The sequence below is a fragment of the Amphiura filiformis genome, chromosome 6, assembly GCF_039555335.1.
Source record: "Amphiura filiformis chromosome 6, Afil_fr2py, whole genome shotgun sequence".
NCBI classification, from domain to species: Eukaryota; Metazoa; Echinodermata; class Ophiuroidea; order Amphilepidida; family Amphiuridae; genus Amphiura; species Amphiura filiformis.
The window spans coordinates 47,601,245-47,625,941 of NC_092633.1; the positions used below are offsets into that span (position 1 = coordinate 47,601,245).

At 38.6% G+C, this 24,697-nt stretch overlaps 1 protein-coding gene across 3 annotated transcripts in view; it reads right to left on the reverse strand.

Annotated features, from left to right (window-relative positions):
• Nucleotides 1-1,171: 1,171 nt before the first annotated feature.
• The window catches only part of LOC140155519 (histone-lysine N-methyltransferase SETDB1-B-like), a 46,834-nt gene continuing 23,308 nt past the window's right edge, over nucleotides 1,172-24,697 (reverse strand). Inside the window, exons 14-31 of one of the 3 annotated variants that reach the window (XM_072178390.1) lie at nucleotides 24,311-24,646; nucleotides 22,318-22,496; nucleotides 20,754-20,781; nucleotides 19,363-19,505; nucleotides 18,394-18,525; nucleotides 17,871-17,992; nucleotides 16,955-17,059; nucleotides 16,375-16,517; nucleotides 14,161-14,251; nucleotides 12,931-12,972; nucleotides 11,783-12,138; nucleotides 10,066-10,257; nucleotides 9,337-9,636; nucleotides 7,922-8,026; nucleotides 6,381-6,490; nucleotides 5,590-5,678; nucleotides 3,116-3,249; nucleotides 2,886-3,000 (exon numbers count right to left, since the gene is read on the reverse strand). In XM_072178390.1, coding sequence (XP_072034491.1) covers nucleotides 3,132-3,249; nucleotides 5,590-5,678; nucleotides 6,381-6,490; nucleotides 7,922-8,026; nucleotides 9,337-9,636; nucleotides 10,066-10,257; nucleotides 11,783-12,138; nucleotides 12,931-12,972; nucleotides 14,161-14,251; nucleotides 16,375-16,517; nucleotides 16,955-17,059; nucleotides 17,871-17,992; nucleotides 18,394-18,525; nucleotides 19,363-19,505; nucleotides 20,754-20,781; nucleotides 22,318-22,496; nucleotides 24,311-24,646 — 2,591 coding nt within the window. In that variant the 3' untranslated portion in view covers nucleotides 2,886-3,000; nucleotides 3,116-3,131. Of the gene's footprint in view, nucleotides 3,001-3,115; nucleotides 3,250-5,589; nucleotides 5,679-6,380; nucleotides 6,491-7,921; nucleotides 8,027-9,336; nucleotides 9,637-10,065; nucleotides 10,258-11,782; nucleotides 12,139-12,930; nucleotides 12,973-14,160; nucleotides 14,252-16,374; nucleotides 16,518-16,954; nucleotides 17,060-17,870; nucleotides 17,993-18,393; nucleotides 18,526-19,362; nucleotides 19,506-20,753; nucleotides 20,782-22,317; nucleotides 22,497-24,310; nucleotides 24,647-24,697 lie in introns of all 3 variants that reach the window. The other 2 variants (XM_072178389.1, XM_072178391.1) reach the window with 2 other exon arrangements.

A 24,697-nucleotide genomic window follows, 5' to 3' on the forward strand; every position in this document is an offset into this window, starting at 1 on the left:
AAAAAGGACCCATTCATATACCAAAATAGGCTTTGATAAAGGGGTCATTGATATACCAGAAGGTCGAAAATGCTACCCATGTTTGCGGCATTTGTACTGAGTACCCCCCCGGGCCCCCTCGTGCCCCTATGACGCTACACCACTGCCTGAAGTCAACCAAAGTGGTTCAACACAAAGTTGCTTAATTCCAATTTAGAGAATAAAGGTATTGTTTTTAGCCGTTGTTGTGCATCTATCATCTCATATAACACGGTGACATCATTATTTTGAAACAACAAAATTATGATGTCACCTGTGTTATATAGATAGACGATAGATGCACGACAGCCGCTAAAAAACCCTTTATCACACGGCTAAGAACCAATAAGTTTGCAGGAACTTTCTCAAGTGCTTAAGAATATGCAGTAAAAGTAAAAAAAAAATCCTAATGCAAAATATTCATGATGTAAAATCTTGAATAAATCATGTGAAAATTAGAGGTAAATCGGGGTGATTTCAAATGGACTCAATCCTAACAGGTAAAAATAAAGAAAGTCCGCAGTCATGTAACCCGTCCTACACCAAAACCTGATCTTGTTATGACAATTTGATAGATACGGTCATGTGCATAATCTTGTTAGCTCCAATTTGATACCAAATTTACTACCCAACACTCAAAAGTGACAAAGATTGATACCAGTTTATGGCATTTGGTGGATTTTCAAAAGTTGCAAATCAAAACAACGCACACGGTCGAAATTGCTTAGCCTGGCAATGTTGTCAAGCTTGCTTGCCCACGATGGGCCCCTGTCGACTATCCTAAGCGAGCACTTTATTCAATTGTTAATTTAACATGCATGGATTGCTACAGTGCTTTACTGATGAATACTAGGGCACGATGCGATCAATATGACCTAACGGTTGTTTCGGGCTGTGTCAATGCTCGCGCTCTGCCCCATCACCTCTGCAGGTCCGCGTGGTCCGTTTTCAATTTGCAACTTTCAAAAATGCACCTAATTTCATATACTGGTATCAATCCCTCTGAATTTAGAGAGTTTGGTAGCAAATTTGGTATCAAATTGGAGCTAATAAGATTATGCACATGACAGTATCAATCAAATTGTCATAATAAGATCAGGTTTTGGTGTAGGACGGGTTACATGACCGCGGACTTTCTTTATTTGAGCAGTTTATAAAAGACCTATATAAAGGGGAGCTTGAAATTATTTTAAAAAATTTAAAGAATGTCAAATCTGGGTAAAGATTAAAATTTGTTCATCTTTTTACTAAGTATAATAATAATTGTCAAGGTCAAAAATAGGCTAAAGCAGCTGATTACTTAAGGGATGGGGTATGAACGTTTGGACAGTATTTATTATGGGAGATTAGAGCACATCAGACATATCGAATTGCATCCTGAATAAGAAGAATGTCCTTCTGATATCAAATAATTTTGATTTTTGAAATTAGCAATGTAATACACATTTTATGGCAAATATTAGGTCTTTTGGGGGGAAAACTCCATATCTTCAATATGAAAGGTCAAAAATTTCAATTGATCATCGACTTTTCCTCCCAGCTACATACACTTTAAGAATATATCATTAGATTTATAAAATTTACTTCGAGGACTGTTATATATCAAAAATGTGAAAAACATCAAATTTTAATAATTTGTCATAAAATTAGTATTACATCGTGAATTTCAAAAAATGAAAATTATTTGATATCAGAAAGACATTCTTCGTATTCAGAATGCAATTCAATATGTCTGATGTGCTCTCATGTCCCACAAAAAATACTGTCGAAACGCTCATTCCAGATCCCTTAACAAAAACAGCTTTTAATTATCCATAATTAATACATTTCAAAAATTTTGATTTAAATCACTGATTTTTTTAAAAGAATCATTTGATTCAAATCAGAAATCAGTGTGATTTAAATCAGCCAATCCTGTAAGCAACTGACCAATCATGCTCCTCAAACAATATGCATTAGCATTATCATACAAAAATCCCACTGAAACCACATACAGTTCACACAATAAATAAGGTACCACATTTTGAACATGACCCCACAGCCAAGTGAGAATTGATTTTGAAAATCAAGGTGACGACTATGTGTGCAAGGATGTTCTATAATAAATGGGCTATTCCAGTTGAAATCCACACTACCCCTGTGGAAGATTTTGGAACTATCTTCCACAGGGGGAGTATGTTTTTCAATTGTAATTGGTCAGAGTAAATCATTTTGAAACCCATACTCCCCCTGCATTATGGCTTTACCTATATCTTCCACAACAGGAGTGAGTATTTCAAATGGAAGTTACCAATTGTCTATTCTATTCAAAACTTGTACTCCCTCTGTCGAAGCCTTTAGCTAAATCTTCCACAGTAGTGTTGATTTTAAATGGAATAGCCCAATTTTGAGATACTAGTAACAGCAAATAATGCAGAAATCACAAAGTTATACAAAAAATGCTGGACGGTACCGTTAAAAAAATGCCTTTTGCTTCCGTCAACATTTAAGTTTACTGTAGCAGGCTCCATTGAGTTTTACACATCATGATTGCTAGGTCTACATGAAAATAGCCAATCCATGCATGTTGTGTGCCGACAATGGGACCTTCTACACATAATAAATGTTGAAAATGGAACTAACATTGATTTTAGTTAAATAGCTTGGCAATTTCTGCATCATTTGCCGACACTGATATCTCCAGTTAAAGAAAACATCCTTGAGATCATTGTGCTGATCTACCCCTACTTAGGCTGTGGGGTCATGCTTTAAAACTTGTCATGTACTGTTGTGTAGTTATAAATATATCAGGATACTGGTTCAACCAGGACAGTGCCACATCAATAGCTAATTAACTAATGTCTCATGTACTTCACATAATTATTCTACAGTAGCCTTCCTCTACATTGCGTGGCTCCACAGTGACATAACAGTGATTTGTCCGCCACGCTCCCAACGTCGTAATTATAATCCCACGTTAGTTCTGTACTGGCTCGGATACGTCTGTAAGTGAAGAATAAACATACAGGAAAATAATTTTTATGTACACATCTCTGAACACACACACTAATCTAGGTATATCACTTCAACGGTATCGGCAAAATAAAATTTGACGTACGTCACATTTGCCCGCCCTACAGTAGCCTGCCTTTACATTGCGAGGATCCGCAGTGGCATATCAACGATTTGCCAGGAACGCTGCCAACGTCGTAATTATAATCCCAAGTCAGTTCTGTGCAGGCTCGAACACGTCTGCAATAACAGAAGAATACACACACAAAATAGGGACGACGGTCCCAAATAGGTTGTCCAAAGATATGGGTTTGTGAACACAATTAGTCCCCAAGCAACAGTGCAACTGTGACCAAATTTAGTTGCAAAAAGATTTGAATGTTTTTTTCTCCATTTTCAGCCTATATTTACAAGTTGACTTGAAATGCCCTTTGACCACAGTGTGTGACCTTGCATGAAAGTTCTTATAGTGTAGATACGGCCAAAGTTTGCAATTGGATTTGAACTGCTCATGCGAGACCATATTTTTCATTTTCAGCCCATTTTACACATTGACCTTTGACCTCAGTGTGTGACCTTGAACACATTCATTTCACTAGAGTTTCCATAATGCAGCTATGACCCAAGTGTGATTGTACGTTTTGAACTGTTCATAATACAAGAACAAGACCAAATTTTAACCAAAAGTCTTACATAATGACCAAATAATTGGTTGACAAACACACCCCCACCCCAGCTCATACTGCTATTTACGCTCTCTCGTTTGCATGAAAGGTTCTGCATCCCGTGTAAATACCGGTGCCCATCACTGCAAAACTTAATCATTTTGAAAATGGGCCATTGAATAGATTTGATATGTGTTATCCAATTTAGAACTCTCTAGCTGGAAAACCAGTTGGGTCTAGCGATATGATTCGATTTTTCTTTCAGTGATATCTTGTAAAACATGATCGCATTTTCAAGCAATTAAAATGCATAATAATAGTACTTCTTTAAGGTGGAATTTGTGTCAGGCCTTATAATTAAGAATGCCTGGACCAGGAGCTAAAATGAGCTCCTGGCCCCAAAGATGGCCCCTGGTCCTGTATAGTTTGCAGTGTAAAATATTGGACACACCAGGAGCCAAACCTGGGCAACCATAAAATTAAAAAAAGCCTGGGTGCCTGCTTAATATAAGCCTTACTTGTAGAAAGAATGGCTAATTACCATGCAGCATCTTGACTGTCTTTGCAATATTTTTCCCAATTAAAGATATAAGCAATTTTGCATATCATTTCTGAATTCTTTTTCGCCTTCACTATACCAAGAATAACTTTCACAAACAGCAGAGGTCGACATAAGATCGTCTGAAGCAGGGGCAACGTCTTTTGGAAATTGTTCAGGGTTCATGTGTCTTTGTCTTGAACCAGTGGCAATTTCACATCAATCTGGTGCAAATGCAGAGCAAAAATGAATATCATGCTGCTCTGAAGATGATTCTGCCTGGGGCAATATTCAATAAAGAGTTGCCCCTGAACATGAAGATTTCCATGGGAAATTTGCAGGTTCAGCAGGGGAAAAATTGCCCCAGGCGTCTGCATATTTCGAACCCTGCTTGACAAACAATGCTAAATGTAGAGAAGTCACCCAATTCTTCTCTTACTATTGGTTTCTATGGTACTGAAAATGGTACAAAAAATGAATTGAAAAAGTGAAGTCAAATTGAAGTGAAAATGTCACAAGTGGCCCAATGGTCTATTCCATTTAAAATCCACACTACCCCTGTGGAAGATTTGGGAAACATGTTCCACAGAGGGAGTATGAATTTTAAATGGAATTAGCACATTATAGATGAGTTGACCTAAATCTTTATCAACAAAGGCAAGGGACTGGTATATCGATATGCTTGAGTGAACACTATGCAACCACTACACTGTTCCATGGCCATATTGTGATGTGGCTGGAGTTTTAAAAAAATGAGCCCTGAACAAAATATGATGCATGCGCATACTGCCAGGCATTTACATCAAGTCACCTCATTATATATGCAGCTCCATTTGAATTTCATACACCCTCTGAGAATGCTTTAACCTGAATCTTTCATAGAGAGAGGGCAAGTTTCAAATGGAGCTGCCTAATTCTATTTGAAATTCATACACTTCCTTCCTTCTTATACATCCTGTACCTCGATGTTTGTGTACTAAACCTAACTGAACAAAAGGTGTTTTGCTATCGGAAGGGAAAGAAGAAACAAAAAAGGAGAGAAGATGAAGAAAGAAGTCACATGGTACCCCCGGGATTCGAACCTCGCACCCCTCGCATGCCACACGGAAGATCACCGACCTATAGCCACACGGGTGATGCTTGCCCGGCCAGCGATTCCCTGGGGGGTATATATGACTTGGGCTGATTGCATCATCAAGTCACGTGGGATGCATGCACGAGCAGTGGTTTTAATAGTGAGATTTAGTGAAATCTGGTTCAGTTAGGGTTATTACATGGTCTTTATATTCACAGTTTACATATGCACTACCCATACCTGCATGTGCTAATTGTAGTAGTAGCAAGAAAATATCTCCAAAATATGAATATCATACTTACTCATGTGCAAAAAATGCAACCCATGGAAAGCGCAAGTCGTGCGTGTCAACGAAAACATTTTGTACAAAGAGGTTTGGACTGCAGCTATGCTGTATGGGGTAAAAGAACAAACAGAAACAAGTCATAAGTACTCCATGATAAATGCACAGATATTGAGTAGTATTAAGTAGTGGTAACTTAGGCCTAAAAGAAATTTAAAGCTGTAAATTGCATTTGATAAAGCCCTTGGAACCTTTTATCTTTTTTTTTAATTAAATTTTTTCAATGTTTTTTTTTTTAAAAAAAGGCAGGCCTTACTAAGGGACACTATTTTCTCAAAAATTTATGCAAGAGGTGTAAAACAAAAAAAAAAAAAGAAGATAAGTCTCAAAGCCCTTGGCAGTTTAAAAAAAATGCAAATGCATTTTTTTTTACAGATTTGGTTGAAAATTAATTTTGAATTAAGATGTCATTTGCAAGTGTTCAAAAGTACACAGCATAAAATTTCTGTTCATTTAAACAATTGAAGTACAAATGTCTACTGTTTTTAACCTATAATCAAATCAAGTAATTTTCTTCAAACTATATCTCAGATCTTACACTACCTGCCAATCTAATATTGCCTATGATTGGTCAATTACATGATATATTCACTTTAATCACCAATCAGAATGGATCTTTGTAAATAATTTACCCCAATGTTTTTGCATGTTGAAATTATTCTAACAATATTGCTGATTGGGCCAAATGATAATGAAAATTCTTTTTAGCCAGTCCGCAGGTAGTTCTCATGGGGTTAAGATTCTACTCACATTTAGGTACCTGCCAAGATTTCCGATAAACTTGGCATCCATAATGTAATGATGTTCCTCGCCATAGTACGGTCTAGTTCTCATCGGGGGAGACCGTCGATTGCCATCACCTACACACAAAAAAAAAATACAGGACTCACCATTAGCGTCAAGCCGTCTTGAAATGTGCGAATCAGCCTGAATTGTCAAAGAGTGGCAGAAACAAACAAAAATGGGCCATTTTGCCGAAAAGGTGGGGGAGGGAGACATCCCCTGGGATTGACGCAATTTAAAGTTTTTGAACGGATCCCAAATAGTGTATTTAGCTCTCTTTCTGACATGGAGAGATAAAATGTGCCATTTATTTCACATCTCACATAAAGTAATTATTGCAACATTTCCATAATAAAGAGATATTAATTTTTCCCCCAAATGTTAATTTTTACTATCGGATGTTCCAGGGCTGCCAACTCTCACATATTCAGCATTGAGTCTCACAAACTCGGGCACTTTCTCACACCAAGGTAGTAAACATCACATGCCAAGGTAGTAAAATCTTCCACATCGTCAAAATATAGTAAGAGAATATTTGTATCCCTTTCCCCAAGTGTTGAGGGCCCCCCCCCCCAAAAAAAATAAATCAACAATTTTAGTCTGCAAACAATATTTTCATCCCGGTAAGCCCCTGTTCAATATTTCCTAAAAGTTGGCAACTCTGCAGGATCCCTTTTAAAGGTCTGTGACCCAATCGACAGCTTCATCCTCCCATTTTAATTCATCGAAACTGGGATTTTGGTATCAGAAGAAAGCTCATATTTTTCTCACTACCCCAGTGAAATTTAATGCCCAAGATATATTTCGTCTAAATGGTGTGAACCAAAACGTAGTGATTTGTGGTTACCACAACGAAAGTGTATATACCGTATTGTTTGTAATAAACGCTCCCCCTCTAATAAACGCCCCCCTCCAATTTTTCTGTGATAATTGACAAAATTCCATGCTATATCGTGTGAGTAAGCTTAAAACTGGCATCAGTCAGTCAGTCGTATCAGGGACAATCGGTAAATTGCATGATCAAAACCTGTTATGACTCACACTTCCATCCATTCCATTGCCTAATTATGGTAGAATTTCACTAGATTCCTGCTTGATGATGTACCTGCGGGTGTAATTTGGATGCATTTACCACGAAAATGATATTTTCCATGGGCGTCACCATTAGTATACCCGTAAATCCCTCTTTTCTACAGGAGCACCATCGGGAAATTTAACCCGATTTTAAAGTTTTTTTCACTGACAATTCACCTTCAATAAACGCCCCCCTTTTGGAAAAATGCAACGCCCCCGGGGCGTTTATTACAAACATTACGGTATGTACTATCCTATGGGGCAATGTTATACACGATTCTGCTTCTCATATATCAGAACCACTGCAGCATTGCAACTCAAAATTTGGAAACATATTGTTTTAAAGGTAGGCATCAATCTAAGATAGACAACAGAACATGCAAAATCGGTCCATGTCTCATTTAATTTTGAAGACACTCTGACAAAGGGTGTACCTTGTGCATGTGATGCGTTGCCACCTGGCCCCGTTCTTTTCGTTGCCATTTGCAATGGCATCCTGGAATGCTGAGTTGACTTTGGTACCGTCTTCTTATTGTCATCTGTGTGGGATGTAGAAAGAAACAAAAGCAGCAATTAATAACAATATTTCAGAATTGGCCAACAAGAAAAGTTTTGTGTTATTGTAATATATTTAACTAGGATAGGCTTAAGTTGCATGCATGATATCAATATAGAGATAATTTCATATTCCACCCAGCCTCGCCTAGTTAGTAAAAATATTACACCAATGTCAGGGTTGCTGATTTTTTTTTTTTTTTAAAAAAAATCAAGATTTTTTTAATGTAAATCTGATTGACGGGCCAGTAAGTTGTTTTTTTCTGTTACAAGATTACCCTATACTTTCAATGCTTTAGGCCCCTAAGTTTCTTAGTAAGTAATTTAGTTTGCAATTTTGTGTATTTTCATAATTTACATTAATTATTTAGGGCTTCAAACATGTATTTTCATGACTGGGCGGTTGTTTGTACCTGAGGGGCCGCAAGCGGCCCGAGGGCATAAGCTGTTTATGCCTGGCTCTCGACCAATCACATGCGCTGTTATATAGCGTGTATGTATGAACGTAAATTAATGCTAATTTACTGGTTGATTAACCATAATTTTTAATTTGCCGGTAAATTAACAACACTGACTTATTTATTTTTGTTTATCCTTTGTTTGTTAGGCCTCCGCACTTGTCTTGTTTAGTTGTTATGTGTGTGTGTTTAATAGTTTTAATTTTTTTAAGGTGGTGCAACACTTTTGCAAGCATTTGCCTTTTGTTGCATCTCCTCCATCTTGTGTTATTTAATCATTTTGGTGTTAATTAAGTATTCTTTGCATTTTTGATGGAAATAAATTGAATTGAATTGAATTGAATTGAATTGAAGTTTAATACGTGTAGCAGGTAAGTGTTACTGTTAACCATTTAGATGTGAGCCCTGCTCATGATTTCTTTATGACATTAGAGGGGGTGGGGTTGGAAAAAAATTCTTGAAGTATAGTGAATCCAGCACCTTTTGGCGACAGAATAATTTTATGGTACTACAAATGCGTGCAAAGTGGGCAAATATTTTTCACATATTGAAACTAAAATTGAGAAGAGGCCCTATGGTGCAAAAGTAGAACAAATTCACATGAAGAGCGAATAAAATTGGCACTTTTATCGGGCGTGTAGTGTACTTTTAAAAAGTGTGTAAAAGCCCAGCCCTGCTGGATTGACAACTTCTCAAAAACCAATATGCAAGAACAGAGAATCTAATCAACAATCCAAACAAGTAAAAAAACAAAGGTATGTACTACAAATGGTTTTTACTTTTAGACAATAAAAAACAAAAGATAAAAGCAAACAAACAAACAAGTAAAATTTCACCTTTTGTTCCTTCCGTGTCCGACTCATCTGTATCATCACTTTCAACAGCCAATGAGGTGATTCCTTCTATCTGGAACCCACCAAATCCACCACCACCCCCACCCCCACCACTACTCTCAGCTATTGTTGGCAGTTCCATTACACCACCATCTTTGTTTGTGTCACTTTGGGGGTTGACAGGAGTTGATGGTTCAGATGCACCTGGGGTGGTCGGTTTTGAAGCTGGACTGGAATTCTTTTTACCATTGTTACTCCCTCTGGAATTTTCTTCATCTGATGACGATAGAAGAGTGATTTCTCCTGCAGGTTCAAAAATGCAAAACACAAGAGGCAAGATATGAATAAAGATATCAGGAATTAACACTACTTAAAAACACCCTTTAAATTACCTGCTGCGTCAGATCCACCCGGAGGAGTTTTCTGTACCTCTGTGTCAAGTTTCCTTCTCATTTTTTTCTTTTTCTGAATGCTTCAAGAGTTTTTGAGGACTAACACATTTCCTGGGTTAGCACCACAGCCATACCCCCCTCCCCCCCAAAAAAATCTTTGAAATTACCAGTTTGCTCAGATCCACCCGGAGGGGTTTTCTGAAACTCTGTGTCAAGTTTCATCTTCAAGACCTTCTTTTTTCCCTTCTCTTCCTGAATGCTTCTCGAGATTTTGAAGTCCAACACATTTGCTGGGTTAGTACCACAGCCATAACCACCCCCCCAAAAAAATTGAAATTACCTGTTTGCTCAGATCCACCCGGAGGAGTTTTCTGTAACTCTGTGTCAAGTTTCTTTCTCTTCAATGCCTTCTCTTTTTCTTTCCTCTTTCTGTATGCTTCTAAAGTTTTTGAGTCTAACACATTTCCCGGGTTGGTATTGTAGCCATAGAGTCTTGTGGGCGTGTCTGGTTCGCTGGCAGGATTGGACGAAGCTAAAGAGAAACAAATGGCTAAAGTTAAAGCAATCATGTGTGATTTGCATAAAGAATAGATTCCTATTAAAATGTTTGTTTTCACTGATCACATTATCCCCTTGTAATTTCGAGCCAAACAAATGAGGTATAACAAAGAAAATTGCGATTTTTATTCCAGATCCTACAATGCCTGTACTACGCTCGCCAATCGTAAGATGTAAAACTGCACGGAGCATTGCGCTCGACGTGTGTACACATAAGCTGACATCCACGGGAGATGTTAGCAAGCAGTCGATCGATGAACTCTGAATAAAACCGGGTCGACCCGGTTTTAATATAAAAAGTTAAATTTTACTGTTATTAAAGCACTTCAGGCTTAGTCTTTTACGTGGTATTTTAGTACACAACTGGGCATTGTAATTATGCAAAAAGTAGAAATCCGAGTAAAATTGAGGGCATCGCTGTGAAGCAAATCACACATTATGGCTTTAATTAAACTATCCCATTTAATCCACACTCCCTCTGTGGAAGACTTTGGAAATATCTTCTTCAGGGGAAGAATAATTTCCAAATGGAATGAACACATTAGGCAGCTCCATTTGAATTCATACATCCTCTAAGAAAGATTCAACCTGAATCTTCCACAGAGAGAGGGTGAGGTTTTTAAAAGAGTTGGTTATGTGCTACTTCCATTAAAATGCATACTCCCCTGTAGGGGAGTGTGGATTTTAAATGGAATAGCCCAGTATTACTGCCACCAGATCTAGACGATCATGGTCGGGTGGCATCTGTGATAGTTAAGTAGTGACTCTGGAACAAACATACCAAATGTGACCTGCACTAACATAACGAGCGCAGAGTTGACAAAATAAGTGACAGTATAATGAAAGACAAAGATGAAAAGAATTTATCGGCGTCTGAGGTCACTGTCAATTACGATCCGTGATTGGTTGACACAGGTTAATAGTGCGTAAAAGGAAGGCTGATTTATCTGGTGCCGATCGGAGAAAAGGAATAGCATAAAATGGTGAAAAATTACGTACTTTTACAAGGCAAAAGCAACTTTTCTAGGCATTGTTGACATGATGCCTTTGCGAAAGAAAGTTTCCTACTATAAAGTCCTAACTTTTGAGATGGTTTGTATGTTTGAAGGTGCAAAATTAACAATAAGGCACCCGGCTATACCGCCGTTTTCAGCAAGTCATCATCACGACACTTGTAAACAAACCGTGCTCGAGTTTGATTGACAGATGGCGTCAGACGCGATAAATTTATTTTTATCTCCGACTTTCATTATAGCATGGCTTCAAGTCGGTAATCTTGTGCGAGGCTCCTGAGGGGTCTAAGGTTCGACTCCCAGGACTGCCAAGCAACTTCCTTTGTTCATCTTCTCTCCTTTTTTGTTTCCTTTCCGATTAGCAAAAACCATGTTTAGCGTTAAGGTTAATTAGCAAAGAGTGTAGACGACTCAAGATCAGCTGCAATATATGAAGTACTTATTTAGGCATTCTTCCGTTTAAAAAACCCAGTTACATAAGCTTACCTTTAGTGGGTGTAGTATTGTTATCCTGTACAGCACTGGTACTTGGTACAGATGGCAAATCTTTGACCCAATCTGCTACTTTATCTTGGTTGTCCTTATCGGACGGGACAACTGACCACTGCGTGTCCGGCCGTCTTCCGATATCAGCCGACACTTGACGCCTAAATGTCAGCCTTGTGCTAACTTGAGCTAACTCCTTCGGCCTTGCTCCGTCAATTTCGCCGACGCTGCCTGTGTCGGACTGAGACGTGTTGTCAGCTCGTCCTCCTCTCTCCATTCTACCTACTTTTGGTACGTAATCTGCATCACTATCAGAGCCAGCTCGATAGTCTTCGTCAGATCCTTCGTCCAGATTACTGGAACACAGAAACGCATGAGAGAGATTATTATATCATGCTAAGCAGTTGCAACAAGCGTAACATTTTGTGTGTTTTTTTTCATGTCACCTGATCGGAAAAGCAATTGCCAATATATATTGATCGGAAGTCACTTGGCCTAGCTTGCATCACTATCAGATGACTAGCAACTGTCAGTCGCTAGTCATGATGGCAACCATAGTACAAATGTTACTGGCGATGTTATGCTACCCCCATCACCAAAATGCACCTAATTTATGGCTGGGAAGAATAGCACTCTCTTGTTCTGATCAACCCATGCGCCCTGTTAATCCATAAAAAGAATGGCGTCACACCAGGATCACACATCTGTAGCACATACACATGATCACTTCAGATTTTGAGTGGGAATGATGCCGCAAAAGGGATTCGACAGAAAATATTGTTGGCCATAGCTTTATTTTGGATTTCGGATGCACCAAACATATGGCTTAAATATTTGATTTCTATTCAAAGATGAATGTTTCAGATGTTTCTCCATTAAGGGCTAACCGGTGGCATAGGGGCATGCGGCCATGCCCCCCCCCCTGATAAAAATGAAAAATACCATTGACAGGGGGGTGCGAGGCCTCAGACAAAAAAAAAGAGGAATATTACTTTAAAAAACAGTGTAAAATCAGGGTAAAAACACCAAATATGGGCTGAAAATAAAAGAAAATGCGTAAATTTTGGCAATATAAAAAGCTGAAATCGGCTTAAAAGCACGACTCACACCCCTGCATTGAAAATGGTGCCCCCAAACGAGTGACTCACGCTACGCTTCTGGGGCTATCTTCGACTTGCATCCAATGGTTCCTATTCACAAGGGGAAGAAATTAAAATCGGCATCAATATTTAGTGCTAATCCGCATCGATGTAGTTCAAGCTCACATCAGAGTGCTAACCCACATCGAGTTAACCCACATTGCAAGTTGAACAAACTTTGTCACAAATTGATGATCGCCAAAATAATTTTCTGGTATTAATGCCGATGTATAAAAGTTGAACTGTATTTCTCATGACATTATGAACTCTTACTTTGGTAGTTTGACCTCACATGATCACCCCTGCTTGTATCATGTGTCGATTGGGGACACTTGTCTAAAACCTAAAATTGGGGACACACAATTCTAGCCTAAATCCCACCAATTGGGGATATTTGTGTGTCAACTGGGGACATTTGTGAACAAAAACACACAAAACTTGTCTAAAATTTACAATCGTGCATGTCCTACACCCCCTGACACTGGGTGCAGGGTGAGAAGTCTCTACAACCGGGAACATCCCCGGTCGTCAGATGTCCCTGTTTGGTGGTTAAGACCAGAAAATGTCCCCATTTGTTAATGTTTACAAGCCCAAAATGGATGACATTTACAGCACATAGATTCCAGGATAAATATAGTGTTAACCTACACATTGCTTTACAGACACACATCTTACATTATTGTAAGCTTAACACTCTTTGCCGTAGAAGGGACGTCATAATCGGATGACCTATCATAGCAATAGAGAAATACAATTTTTGAGTAGAATGCCCTGCACTACAAGCAGATTGCACTAATCACCTGTGTATGTCAGCAAACATAGATTGAATACAATACCGATACTAATCTTACAGGTGCGAGTGATCAGCCTTTCTTTGACGTCTATGGTTCAATGCATCGGTACCGCGTGAATGTTGTAGTGCAGGGCGATATAGTCAAAATTGTATTCCTCTATTGCTATGGTAGTTAATCCGATTAATTACGTCACTTCTACTGCGAATATTGACCCCGAGATACAGCATTTATGTTTTAGTAAATAACTTACGGGATGCAAAAGATACAATTGACTCATCAACATAACTATCATCCATATTTAACATGCGTTACAAAAAAAGACAATGCTGATCTACCAAAAAACCCCGATAGCTTCAGACTCTAGCCTCGGGTGCAAATTCAAAACTAGAGTTCTTAAGTAACATGTGAGTATATCCATTGGTCAAAGATCGATCCTTGCTCCTACCTTTCATCTTCGCTTGAATTGTATCCTTTGTCTGACAACACATCAGACCCTACATCACTCTCGTATCCTTCCTTGTTATTCTCAACTACCTCTGTGATAAGAATACAAAAAATAAAATAATTTAATGTAGATATTTATATAGCGCTTTATACCGTAAACAGCCTCAAACCGCTTTACATTTATTCCACCATCATTAGAATATGTCGGAACCAAGTTTGCTGCCTACAAATGGCGCAGGGTTAATCAGTACAACGACTGTGACTACCCCTAACAGCTTCCCATTGCACATGGGTGGGGTGAGACAGGCGAAGCAAAGCGCCATTGCCCAAGGGCGCAACACAGTGGTGGGACGGGGACTCGAACCCACGCACATCGAGCAAGCTCTCAGATTATGAGTCAAAGGCCGTAACCACTGAGCCACTGTGTCCTCTATCAAATTAAGCAGGTGTGTTTCAGGTCCTACACTCCAAATAACGACCGGTACCCACCAGTTTTGGATTTAGCTGATCCAAATGGGTTATTCCAGTTGAAATTCATACACCCCTTATGGAGAAGACATGACCTTAATCTTCCACACAAGTGGAGGTGGAGATATCAAATGGAGTCACTCATTCAGGTCACCCAATTGAAATTCAATATCTTATGAAGCCCACAGTGTCAACACCCTATATTATAAATATTTTTTCATACAGCTCCATACTCCGTTGGTGAAATCAATATTCTATTATTGACATAGATAAAGAAAGTTTACTTATGCATTGTGATATACACGAGTGATCGAATATTCTATACAAGCCGCACCTGGATCTTAGGTGAATGGGCTATGTGTTCCTTTATATATTATGTAATTCTCAAAATTAAATATATCACTATTTTTAACTTACAATTTAAAAATTGTTACGCCAAAAATGCAGTAAAAATGTATCCAGAGCAAACAGCAATGGCCGCTAATTAGTGTATTTAATTTCAAGTTAGTGTATTAAAAACAAAACCTGTGTTTTACCAGAAAAAAAAATTGAATTTCCTTGTAATAGCAACACCATATGGGATACTAGAGCATGCGCAAATCGTAATAATGTGTAGAATAGAACTTGGTGGTATCCAGTGTTGTAGGTCTCGAGACAAGGTCTCGGTCTCGAGACCATCTCGAGACCTTTTTTGTAGTGTCTCGGTCTCGGATGTCAAGGTCTCGGTCTCGGAACTTAAAAGTCTCGGTCTCGGACCTCAAAAGTCTCGGTCTCGAACGTTTATTTGTTCGAGACCTGAAGACAAAGATATGATTTTCTGTTTTTGTTCATTATTTATTCCTTACCCTAAATTTCAATGAATGTTGAAGAAATTGTTAAGAATAAAGATACAGAAATCATTTTATAAGGTTATAAAGCGTTATAAATGAATCATAAGTGAGCTTGTTGGGATGTGAGCTTCCAATTTCAGTTCATGATTAAACATAGGTGAGCAGGTGGTGGAAGTGAGGATCCCACTTAACTTTTGCAAGGGGAACATTCCGAGTCTCCACAAAAGCAAAATAGATGAACAAATAGTTGCCCTGTGCAGTGTGCATCTTCTTTTCAGCACGAAAAACAAGTGTGTTTTTGGCCCAAATATGGTAAAATTGCTCAATTTTTGCGTGCTTGGCAAGCACTGTTGTTTCCAGCCCTTCACACACTAGCCTAATTTTGCCTCCACTATCGCCAACATTTTTGAAATGTTCCAAAAATTTGGAGAAAAAATTGCAAAAATTAAGACAAAAGTGTTAACTGCAGGTCCAAATTTCTTGAACAGTTGGTACAATGATGGGTTCCCTTTTAAATTCTCAGCGACACACCCCTACCTAAACCAAACTTGAGTATCCCAGGGGATTAAACCAAGGTCTCGGGTCTCGGTCTTGGTCTCGGAACTTAGAGGTCTCGGTCTCGGAAGGGGTGGTCTTGGTCTCGGAAGGTTTGGTCTCGGTCTCGGTCTCGATCTCGGACGGGCAGGTCTTGGTCTCGGTCTCGGTCTCGGACATAGAGGTCTTGACTACAACACTGGTGGTATCTCATATGATAGTCGTACTATGCTTAGCCTAAGTCGCTCGGCCTATCTCGAACAAAATCGCCATGCGTAGCTATTGAAAAACAAGAGGATTCGCCGTACTATCACAGCAATTTTTGACACAAAGATATAGGGATGATGACGCTGTGCAGCCCTACTTGTTAAATGTTGACCTACCTATGTAATCAAGTTCAGCAAAGTATTCATCACCGTATAGCCTGCCTCTCTCATTGGCCATGTCTTCTTTCCATATCTGCCCTGCATAGATGCATACAAAGGCTCCTTTTGGAATGTCATCCAGACACCGTAGTCCCCACCCCCTGTAAAGAATAAACAAGGTATCATTGATTGCATTGCAGCAGTTCTAGTGCCACGGTTTTCAGACAGAAGAAATTGGGAAGCGCCGCAAAAAACAATGACGGCTGGTGGCAAGAATTTTTGCTCACTTTTCAAAGCGACTGGTGAAAAAGTCTACTAAATGACCTCAAAAGGTCAAGCCTGTAAAAATTAAAATGGTGAAATTGTGACAAGAACTGTCGCCCTTGCCAACTGCCTAAATTGCCGCAGTTGGCTGCATAAACAGCCCATATGATACTATTTGGATACTACATTACTGTCTACACATGCATGTTTACTATGTTCACTGAATGTTGCCGTCGGAATGATGTCATGCCGGGCTTCTATTAATTTGCAATAATTTATGAAACAAACAAAAAAATTTAAAAAAAATAAAATGTTTGAAATGTTTGGTACTCACTTTTTGTTAGTCTTAAAAACTTGTAATCTGAGTTTGATACCATGTTGTACGACCCTGTTATGACATTGCTGGTTGCACTTGCACCGTTTGTTGCATTCAAATATGCTGAAAAACAAAATTAAAAAAAAGTCTTAAACAAATTAAGGAATATCAGGTCCTTGGTTTCTGAGGGTATCAAAATCTCAACTTTTTGGAGCAAATGGGGGATGAGGCTTTGAATCACAAAGTGGCCCTTTAAATAGTATTTAAACTCAAGAGTTTTTAAACTCAAGTTTAAAAACTTGAGAGAGTAACGGCATCTTGGATTTCGAAGTGGCCGAGTCGAATCGGTGCGTTTACGCTGTTGTATTGCCAGTGTATGAACAAAGCATGTGTATACGCCCACCAGATTAGGTAAGAGAGTGTGTTTGAATCTGCCACTTCAAAATCCAACATGGCGTTACTCTCAACTTGAGACGAGACATACTATAGTGTTTATAGACCACGTAATAGAGGCGGGGTCTCCAATCATCCTATATGCACCGATGACCAACTTTGATCAGCTCATAACCGGCGGGAATTATTAGGCATTAGGCATCACTATGCCGAAAAGTAGACCCACGTTGAGAGTGATATAGTTGATCTTTCTGGTCTATATGTTGCATGTTAAAGAAAGTAGACAAAGTACCGGACTTTAATTAATAATTTGTAATACTTCTGGCGAGATGTCACACGACAATTCTTCAAATAAAATATATTGATATTAATCCACGATGTTATATGGCCTGCCAATTATAAGCTGATCAAACTGAATCTTGTTCATGACTGTTGATCAGCCAATCAGCGTGATTGTTTATCACTTCCGAGTTTATGCTTGTATACGCTCGACGCACGCTACAGACCACGGAAGAATTAAAAAGTACTGGGTGCGACTTACCCTGTAGGGAGATGCTCTATCAATCTCCTGTTCATATATCCTGCTTTTTTATCCTTTGTTCCTGATGGATTGACGGCAGTTGATTCAATGGTTAACTGCCAACATGCACACTTAGACTTGTCCTAGAGGAATAGAAGCATAAAAAGGAATGAAAACTGAAACTTGGGCATGTGTGGTCTAGTGGTACAGCACAGGCTTCATGATCGTGAGATTGCGGGTTCAAGCCCTGTCATGGCTATATGTGTTGTGCCCTTGAGTAAGGTGCTTTACCTTAATTACTTCTCTCTACCCAGGTGTATAAATGGGTACCAGCATTCAATGGGTACACCGGCATTCTTTAATGCTGGGGAGCCTCACTGTGGAGGAGGTGTTGCGATCCCCAAAATGTGATGTTCTTGAAATAAAAACAGCTTTATATCTACCACAATTCCAGGAATTACCAACAATTTTGCATGAAAAGTTCAATTCCGCGGATAATTGCGGATTCACCCTAGCCCTTGTAGATACATACATACATACATACCATACAGTTATCAGTACAGTCACAGCACATGAGGTATTCTGGGTCTGTGTTAATCACTGTCCCTCCTGAAGGCAACCTGTGTGCTACGTACTCAACACTTGGCAATGGAGAAGAGTCTAGCTCATTCACACACTGAAAAGTCAAATCAATACAAACTGATCAATCACATACATAATGGCTATTCCATAATTATGAAATCCACACTCCCCCTGTGAAATATTTAAGAAAAGTGTTCCATACAGGGAGATGTTTTTCAAATGGGATTGGCTACGGTTACATCTTTTGAAACCCATCCCTGGATATATTGTTTTACCCATATCTTCCACAACTCGAGTGACTATTCCATACACATCAAGAGACGAAACTGCAACCTGAACAGGGACCAGGGACGGCATGTCCTCCCTCTCAGTTATGACAACATCACCAAGTCATGTGACCCTAGAATTGCCAGCGGTCATGTGACGAACATGGAATAAAGTAGGGGCTCCAAAGGCTTGTGGATGCAAGCCGCAGGCTACCGCAGCTCTGAATAATATAGTCGTGAGATGTAAGTTAAAACTTTCCTTATACATTGTACTATAAAACATTTTTAGTTTTCAATATGCAAAGTTCAAATTTGTGTTCACTTCATAATCTATTAATGATTTCAAAATGCATTGGATTTGTATCTATTTTGAAATCATTAATAGACTATGACATAAATACAAATTAAATCTTCACATATTGAAAACACAAAATGTTTGTTTTAAATCAACCATGAATGATCCTAGCATTTAGCTCTAGGTTCAGGGACACCCCAAATCCAAAAAAAAAAAATAAATAACTAACTAAAATATTGAAATTTGAGTATAGTCCCTCCCCAAAATTTTTCCACCTAAAATCCTAAAAGGGGTGTGACTATACTGGAACGAATACGAGTAATATCAAAATCTCTATACTTCAGATTCTCTTCTCAGCACAAATACTAACCGATACAGGCATAGGTTCAGTCCCCTTGGATATATCGTCGATTCTCCAGATAGGTTTATTCCTTGGCTTACGTGTCAAAGTATACACAAATGAGTCAAAGCTGAAGTGATCTACTGACAGATAATTGATGCCGGTTTCCAACACTGAAAAATACAAAGCAGAAATACTTATCAAACTATTCTTGTTATTTAAGAAATAAATGGTAATGCGGTATTCTTTACACCCAATTAATGTGTCCGAGGCAGTAAATAATGGGCGAGGCGCAGCTGAACTCATTGTTTAAACGTTTTTACTGCCGAGGACATATTATTTGGGTGTAAAGTATAATGCTACACCATTTATTTCTATTCTATTACCACAAAATAGTGTGATTAAAGAGAAAATAATCTCTTTTTTTTGCTCAAATATTTCAGGTTGTTTACTTCAAGGTGGAGCGTGTATGTGTAAGTGACAGCGTGTATGCGTACGTGACAGCGTGTATCGCAGAAATATTGTACGAAATATCCTACATGCAGCATCACAAAAAATACCATATCTAAATACCATATTTCGTCTATTAGTCACCCCCTTCTAATAAACACACCCACCATTCTAAAAATGTTTATCAATACTATCAATTAGCCAGACGCTATAGATGTTCTCAGCAGCTGTTAAGAATTCTTTGGACACAATAACAATTGTGCAACTATTGCACACCAATCATGTACCACTTTATTTGGTTAAAATCAGAGCATTTTTACATTTTCATAATTTTTGACCACTATAGATCCAAAAATTTGACCTTTGACCTCTTTGGAAATAACTCAAGAATGGAACTTCCCAGATAGGTCAAACCATACTATTTCTGAATGCTGATGACAAGAGGAATACAATTGGTATCCTCTTAAACACAATTTGAGCAAATCTGGAGTTTGACCCCTGTACAAAATTCAACGACCTCTAGAGGAGTTGTTGCCTGGATACCAAAAGAGTACCCTCACTTTTTGTCATGTCTCATGGTCTAGAATATGACTGTGAACAGTAACTTAAGGGATTTTTCATGTACACAGGATCAGATTCAGATAATGGACTATGCATCCAAATTGAACCTTTGACCATGTTTGTTGTTGAACACATATTTTAAGAACATCAGAGCACAATCCTGTCACAACGGCAAGATAAATCACCGGCACTAATAGGAAATTGCATTGTGGCACACGACCAAAGTCACGCTTAAACATTTGCATGAGTCCGCCACGCTTCCAGCTATAAGTTATTCAGTCACTACTACAAGCATAACACAAATACATGTGCAGTGTATACAAGGAAAGATTTATTCTATGTGGCGCGTGGGTTACTCCCTCATGCCAACACAACAATATTTTTTATGCCAAATCTTAGGGTACACTTACAGTATCTGTTGACTTCCTCTAATCTCCGCTATAAAGGACAAATCAGAAACATACATACAGGGTGTTAAAAATAAAACATACATACATACAGGGTGTTCAAAAGTAAGTTTTACTGTTGGTTTATTTACAAATAAAGTAGAAACACAAAACAAAGAAAACTAATTTGAAACCTTGAAATGAGTTTCAAATTTGGTCAAACATATTGATTTTTAATACTCTCACCAAATTTCGTCACAATGGGATAATGCAAACACTTCCAAAATTCCAACTATTTTTACAAATTTGACCTCAAAACAAGTTCAAGTATACAAAAAAAAAGGCCAATTCAAAACAAATTTGTTGACCTGAATTGTGGTCATGAAATTGAAAAGCTTGAAAATGAACTTTCAATTAAGGTTGGTCTGAACCATGGCATGTTTTAAAAATGACAAATTCCAGTTTTCTTGAATTCTATATTCATTAGTCTGTGTACTTAAAGTTTGAACTGAAAAATTTTAGGTTTTTAATTTTTTTACCAAATTTCTATTATTTTAAATATGGTATTTCACCCTTTTCCATCTGAAATCGTCCACATGGTCAATGGCGGGAAATCTTGCCAATCTCGTTACTAAACAGGCGCGTATGTTTGCCTTGCGCCCGACGCAAAACGCAACAAGCCTGACCACGTTTCCCTGTGCGCTACTAATAATACGCGTGCGATTCATCCTCCCCTGTATCTCGCGCGAGACTTAAAAACAATTTCTCTGACCGAAGACATGGCCGGCCGGGAAATTCATACGCTTGAAGAACAATTATTCCTCTTTTTATGGAAAATAATGCTTGGATTTTCGTAAAACGTGCGCGGAAGTTGTATCTTAATTACGACTACGAGCTGCGTGAATTACAGGAATCAATATTATCACATTTGAAAACAAGGGTTGCTTGATTGCTGTCTACTGCCACTTTTGATAGAAAACAGCGATTTAAAACGTGTTCATTTTCGTGCATGTTTTCAATTTTTTGTGCAAGCTAACAGATTAATTATAGAAAATAAAGGTAAGATTTTGGTCTTATCGTGTACAGATCCTTTTCCTCTAGGGACCGTTTTTTCATTTTTTTAAATTTCCGTCCAAAAACAAAAATATACACCAGTATTGCCTAAATTAGGCTGAAACTGTCAAATTTCAACCATTTTTATCGAATATTTCTAAAAGATGGTCAAAATTCAAAAAAATAAAAAAACGGATCCTAGATTTTCATACCTAGTTTTTGAAAATCAATAAGAAAAACTTTTTTACTGAAACAATAATTAGTTACGATGTACGTAAATTTTTGGGTCAAAATCACGCTTTTTGATGATTTTCTCCAAAAGTAACCATTTTTACATACATCTGACGTCACCGTTGGAATTGTCAGGTCATTTCCATTCTAAATATGTATACTTTAATATACTTTAGTTCAACAATTTAGAAGTTACAAGACCAAAACGTTTTTCATAATTCCATGGTTCAGACCAACCTTAAAACGGATATAAGCACAAAAATGACCCAGCTTTACATTATTGAAATCACTCATTTGCACTCACCAATACACGGCCACAAGGTGTGCGATAAATCACATGTCTCTTGCCGCTCCCTTTAGTTTTGCACAGTTCCCGGCTCCAGCCGCATATCTCTGGCAATCTTAGCGGGTTCTTGTTGAATGTCTTATTGGCATCTGTAGGCCAACAGCTGATGACACAATAGTAGTTGCAGTTATGGGTAACTGTAATAAGAATGGATGTCAATGATAAAACAGTATTAGCAATCCCTAACATGTGTTAGTGTATAGATGAATCCGACGAGCCAAGTGATGGTCAGGATTAAGTCAGCCATAGCTGGGGGCCATCTGTGCCAAACTAACTTACTTCGTTTGGACTGTGATCCAAGACGCCCACTATAGCGAACGCATCGGAGCACATAGCACTTGCGCCGTGTCATGGGAGCGGTAAACACTGCACGCCTATGATACTGGCGTCGCGTAAAATGGATGGATGGCCGCCAGTGAGGTGCAGGAATGTGGCTTGTCGGATTTGTCTATAGGTCTATACACCCAAGTCCTTTTTGGGGTGGTTTAGTTGAAGGTATCCCATGTGCTGCCTGTTGCTGACCTGCCCTATAACATTTTTCACCCTGATGTGGCAGTAAAGTCAGTGCGCATTAATTCTTTGAGAGTAGCCTCAAATCACTAGCGTTTGCTCAAAGCACTGGTGTTAATCAGATCATATGCACATACTTAAAGACGCTGCATAGATGCGCGAGCAAAACATTGACCTCACTGCCACATCAGGGTGAAAATTGGTAAAGAGAGCATATCAGTCCTTCAGGATTTGTTACTATTTAGAGTGAATGTGGAAAATGGTTTTCCTGCTTCTTAACCCATCAAATTTTGAGTCCTCAAGGATACATCTTGGGTCTGCATTTATTTAGCATGTATACAAATACCTTAGGACATACCAGAAAGGGTGGCGCCTGATATCATATATACGCTGACGACACCCATGTTTCTTTTGATTTGTTGACCCATGTGTACCTGGTAATGATGAACTTGCTCCTTCTAGACTGTCTAAGTTTATTTGATGACGTAAAAGGTTAAATGACAAACACTAAACTGCAACTACCGTATTGTTTATAATAAACGCTCCCCCTCTAATAAATGCCCCCCTCCAATGTTTCTGTGAAAAATTGACAAAAACGCGAACATTTCCATGACATATCGTGTAGGTAAGCTTAAAACTTGCATCAGTCATGTCAGTCACGATCGCTAAATTGAATGGACAAAACCTATTATGACTCAACTCCCATCCATTTCATTGCCTAATTATGGTAGAATTTCACTAATTCCATGCACTTACAGGTGTAATTTTGTTGTATTCCCCACGAAAATATCATTTTCCGTGGGCGCCGCCATCATGTATAGTGTAAATCCCTCCTTTTAATAGGAGCACCATCGGGAAATTGAACACGATTTTTAAGCTTTTATCACCGACAATTCACTTCCAATAAACGCCCCCCTTTTGGAAAAATGCAGCGCCCCCAGGGCGTTTATTACAAACAATACGGTACATGTACAGAAAACTGAGTTTTTCATCATGCCAAACCCGAGTTGCCCAAGCTTATCCTCAATATTGAAATTGCAAAAATTATGTAAACCCATGACATCTGATTGCAGTTGCAAGTTTTTTTATTGACCGACTATGCAAAAAAGGGCCAGAAAAAGGGTAGCCAACCATTCATTAAATGATATATGACTTCCCTTATTGTTTTTGACAATGTGGCTTGTGATACCGATGTCTGAATTGGTCCCTGTTGGTGATCAAAGTTTCAAAGTGGTCGCAGCAAATGCCTGGAACTCTTTGCCGAGACAACTTCGGACTGCTGGATCTACAGAAATTTTCAAGGGAAATCTAAAGACTTTTCTATTTAAAGAACTTTGTAATTCATTTATTTGCTGTAAACGCTATGGTACCTTGTGAATAGCGTCCTAAATACATGTTTGTTGTTGTTGTTGTTGGTTTATAACCACTGAACACCGCTTACCAAAGTTTTTCTGATTCTTGCGTTTCTTTCGCTTAGCCTGTTTCTGCTGTACTGGTTGCTGCTGCATTATCAGAAATTGCTGTTGCTGCTCATGCTGTACGGACATATTTGCAGCATTCAATAGATCTGCTACGGTCACATTCCCCATTTTACTTTGATATAAAACGGGTTGTTGTGGCTGGTTTACCGCCACTGGTGCTTGTGGCTGGTTTTGCACCACTGGCGATGGCGACTGGCTTTGCACCATTGGTGACGGCGATGATGTGGACGCACCCTCGTTTCCGTTACTGGCAACTGCACTGTTGTTTTCTTCACTGTCATCCAATTCAAATATATCTGTGAAACAGGAGATACTTTATTAATGAATAAATTATTGATTGATTGATT